This window comes from Plectropomus leopardus, unplaced genomic scaffold (genome assembly GCF_008729295.1).
Source record: "Plectropomus leopardus isolate mb unplaced genomic scaffold, YSFRI_Pleo_2.0 unplaced_scaffold17869, whole genome shotgun sequence".
Taxonomy (NCBI): domain Eukaryota; kingdom Metazoa; phylum Chordata; class Actinopteri; order Perciformes; family Serranidae; genus Plectropomus; species Plectropomus leopardus.
Window position 1 is genome coordinate 1,203 of NW_024619241.1, and position 4,493 is coordinate 5,695.

General features: G+C 39.4%; 1 protein-coding gene across 1 annotated transcript; it reads left to right on the forward strand.

Moving 5' to 3' along the window:
* Positions 1-274: 274 nt before the first annotated feature.
* On the forward strand, positions 275-4,477 carry fech (ferrochelatase; the record flags this gene model as incomplete). Its single annotated transcript, XM_042515124.1, has 3 exons — positions 275-365; positions 2,005-2,124; positions 4,240-4,477. Coding segments are annotated over 3 exons (449 nt in total), but the record flags the coding sequence as incomplete, so codon positions are not given.
* Positions 4,478-4,493: the final 16 nt, after the last annotated feature.

Below are 4,493 nucleotides of genomic sequence, written 5' to 3' on the forward strand. Positions count from 1 at the left end.
CAAGAAGACACAAAATGATGTCAAATAAATACAAAATTGTCTAAAATTTTGTTTTAGAAATGGAGGATTGGGGGGAAAAATGCCCAGAAAACTATAATTAGAATTAGGCTTCAGAAAAAAGTTCAGTTCCCCTTTTTTGGTGGTGGAGGGGTGCTTGTCTTTTCAAGTTGCTCATTGCTTTCTGTCCATGTTTTTGGAAGATTTCAGTTTCAATTTCAAATGGTTAATAAAGCAAATGTATGAATGAATGACTTGTTTTCTTCTCCTGCCGTAGTTGCCAGGAGCAGCGTCAGTCTGAGTGTGCGGAGACGCTCCACCGCTGCAGCTTTAGCTCAGACTGCGACGCCAGAAACGCAGGAGAACAGGTGACCCGCACAAAACACTGTTTTATGTAATTATTTTAGCAGTTTGCATTACCATAAAAGGAAGCTTTCTCCTCATATTTTATTGTAAACTTAAAATTAAATTAAATTCTCTCTAAAGGGTAACTAAAGTAAAATTCCCTTCAAAAGTCATGAATTTATCAGTTTGTATGTTTTCATTCATATGTCCGCTTTTCTTGTAACATTTCTGTAGGATTTCACTTTCTGATATTACAAATCCGAGTATTTCCTTTTCCAGACCGGCTATGCTTCCTCCTTGTGTGGGAGCTATACTATATCCGGTTAAAAAGGACAGCCAAAAAGTTCAAATATTTTAACTTTACAGTAACAGCAATGCTGTCTGCTGTTACCGTTATTATCGGCCAGCCTTCCCTAATTTTACCGTCCTGCTGTCGTTCACTAATACGACATCCGGTTTGCCGTCTGTCGTCTGCCGGATTTTATTTAATACATTCTGTTAAATTCCTTTGAAGATTTCACTACGTATTTTACACGAGTCTGGACTGATGCGTTAATTAGTTGGCGGAGGCATACAACCACAAAGCAGTAATTCCAGTTCTGGAGAGAATAAAACCAGCATTGCTTTCATGTTTACTTGCAGGAAGTCTTCCTCTTCAGTGGCAGGCCAGCGCTTTGTTGTGACCTGCAGATCAGTGTAACTCAGTGACACTATTTGCAGAAACGTGTATCACATCAACCCTCTGTCTGTGCATAAGACAAATAAAAACCAGGAGCTGCACGTAGAAAAACTCTAGTTTGTTTCATTTGTCTCTCTGTAATGTTTTTAGAGTAGAATTACAGATTATAACACTGTTGACTCAGACAATGGTGGATCCTTGCTCCTCTGCTCTCTTTCGATGTCTTTTGATCCTTCTCGTCTCAGCTTCTAACATTTTTTTGGCTGTAATCTGCCCTTTGAAGATGATAACCAAACAATAATTATGAATGAGACAGCAGATTCTTGAGGGACATTGGAGGCACAGAGGTGTATGAAGAAGCAGAAGTCAGAGTTGTGCATGTGTGAATCTGCACAGGTGATGAAGTGAGCAGCTGAAAGCATTACGGCACACGTCAGAACTTATGGACAAGTTCATATTAGCTGGTTGATTGTGACGTTAAAGCCATGCGACCATGATGTAGTTCCACTATAGCCTAATATTAGCTTTTAACTTCCAGAAATAGCATTTAAGCTTCAAAAGTCGTAAAGGTGGCGTGAAGATGTAAACGTGTAAGCATCATGTTATGTTATGTTTATCAGTTTTCACAAAATTTAAATGAAAAATCACATTTGCTCTTTGATGACAGAACCACAGCGATGTTAACTTCCAGTTTGGCCTGCGAAAACAAAATAACGTAAATCCTGCAGCACTCTTCAGACTATCTTTGCAGAAATATCAAATTCCTATGAATTGTGTTTTTTTTTAACATAATGGCATTAGCAATCAAATACCCACAATTCATTTGTGCATTAGCAGATATAAATCAATACATTGCAAGATTTACTTATAGACGGACTCATTAATTACCCATCGTTAATAATCAATAAGCTCTACATGTTTGTGCAGTGAGTCGAGGCCCTCTGAGATATGAATTATTGATTATGAATCTCTTGCGCCTGCAGGAAGCCGAAGACGGGCGTCTTGATGCTGAACATGGGAGGACCCGAAAAACTAGAAGATGTTCACGACTTCCTGCTGCGGCTCTTCATGGACACAGACCTGATGAAACTTCCCGTACAGAAGTATGCACGCGCGTGCACACACACACACACACACACACACTCAGAATATTAAGTCTCATTCATGAATTGTTAGTAAATCTGTGTGTCGGTTTGCACATGAAAGTCTTGATACTAAAAAACTACAAAAGGATTCAACAATATGAACAATATTGGAAACTTGTGTTTAATTGTAAATATGTGTGTGTTTGTTCATGATACTAATCAATCGTAGATCGGCAACACACTTCTGATAATCAGCAGCGTACACACCTGCTCATAAGAAGGTGAAAATGACTCTGCATCCTGTCGACCTGCGAACATCGACAAAGAAAAAGAGAAAAACTTTTCAGATGCTGAGATTTAAGTTATTTTGGCTGAAGTGGAGGTGAGAAAATATTAGGGCTGTCAAAGGATAATCTTTAAAATCGCTATTAATCGCAGAATTTCTATAGTTAATTACAACTAATTGCATTTTTAATCACACGTTTTCAATTCCATTATTTTGCATTACAAAACTATTTTGAATTCCATATTAAAAAAGATAAAGCAAATTTTACCAGATTATCTCGATTAGAAGTTAAATGACTACAAAAAGCTGCATGAGGCTGACATAAAGTGGGCAAGTCTGTAAAGGGGAGACTCATGAATACCCACAACACTGTTCTGCCCTCAGATATTTTGACGTCAGAGGTTAAGGGATTTCTGTTAAATGGCCATGCTGTTTTTCCATCGCCAAAAATTGTCTTTGGGGCGTTATTCTGCTTGCTAGAAATGTCCTGAAATCCTAAAAATGACCTAAAATTCCACAAACATGTAAAATCCTAGAAACATCCTCAAATTTGAGAAATGTCCTAAAGCCGTTGAAACACTGACCCCTGAAAATGCATCCTGTTATTTTGCAAAAGTGGCCCCAAAGCAAAGCAAGTTCAGGATCCCTGTTGTAAAGTCAGGGTGCGCGCTGCGCTCTGTTTGTCTGCTTCACAATAACCAAACAACAAAGTGTTTCTTGTTGCTGCTTTTTTTAACCTGAAGAAAAAACTGATCCTTCTGAAGAAGTCTGTCTCAACCCGTTTGACTCGTGACTCCCTGAAATGAATTTCTTGTGACCCAGCGTCACAGGTTCTGGTTTTAGAGTGGGTGTGAGTTACAAGAAGATCAACAAAAAAGATTTGTCATCTGATGTGAAAGTATCCAGTGTTTCAGAAGGGGAAAAAGAAAATTAGAGTAGAGAAAAGAAAGAAAGCGTTCTGTGGGAACAGAAATATAAATACATGTTTTTCTTTCATACACTTCTAATCCTCTGTGACCCCCTCAGATTAATCTGGAGTCCTGAACAGACATCCTGATCCAGAATAATGATTTAATCACAGCACGTGTGATTTTAGACATGACTTAAAACTGAAAAATAGAAAAAAGTTTTAGGTTTTATATCAAGGTTGTGGCTGAAACCAGAAGCACAAAGACGTTTTATAAACTGGTTTTCATGCACAGACATGCATGTCCCCTTCAGGGTGAGATGCTATAACTTCTCTGACTTTTTATGTAGCGCCGCAATCACCTGATATTCACATTTTTGACTGCCGTCATCCTGTCGGTAAATAAGATGGCATTAACTGATGGCGATGATGGCGGTGTGTTTTTCTGTTGTGTCACGTTAAGCTGTGCAGGTTAAAAAGCAGAGCAGACAATAAAAACATGTTTGGGATAAACCGAGATCTTCCTCTTCGGCACAAAAGGACGCAGTAAACTTACTGTAGACGTGTCGTGGGACACACCCTGTTTTTTCTCTGAAAATGCTACTAAAATTGAAATTGCAAATATAAAATACGCTTAATGGAAATACGTACATTTCGGGCAAAAAAACGCTCCCATTTATCGCAAAAGAAGTTTTTACGCTCGCCAGAGGTGATCTTTCAGGTGATAAAAGCCATATCTCACCAAACTGCAATGGAAACACTTTCGCTTTTATAGGTGACGTGATGAACAACAAAGAGTCACTTCAAAGCAGCAGCAAAAAGCACTAGTGTTTTATTTATTATATAAACCTACTGTTATAAAATCTCAGCGTTCATAATGGGCTCTAATAGAGTCCACGAGTGTGGTTGTAACTATTCGATTTGTCCTTTTGTTTTGCAGCAAGCTCGGCCCGTTCATCGCCAAGCGCCGCACGCCAAAGATCCAGGAGCAGTACAGCAAGATCGGAGGAGGCTCGCCCATCAAACACTGGACCTCCATGCAGGGAGAAGGCATGGTGAAGCTGCTGGACGAGATGAGTCCCGAGACAGGTGAGACAGACCCGGAGACCGTCCAGACACGGCCGCTTATCCCTTTGAAACCTTCCCAAAAGATGGGAAGATGGCAATCAGCAACTTAACACCGGGACCAAAAAT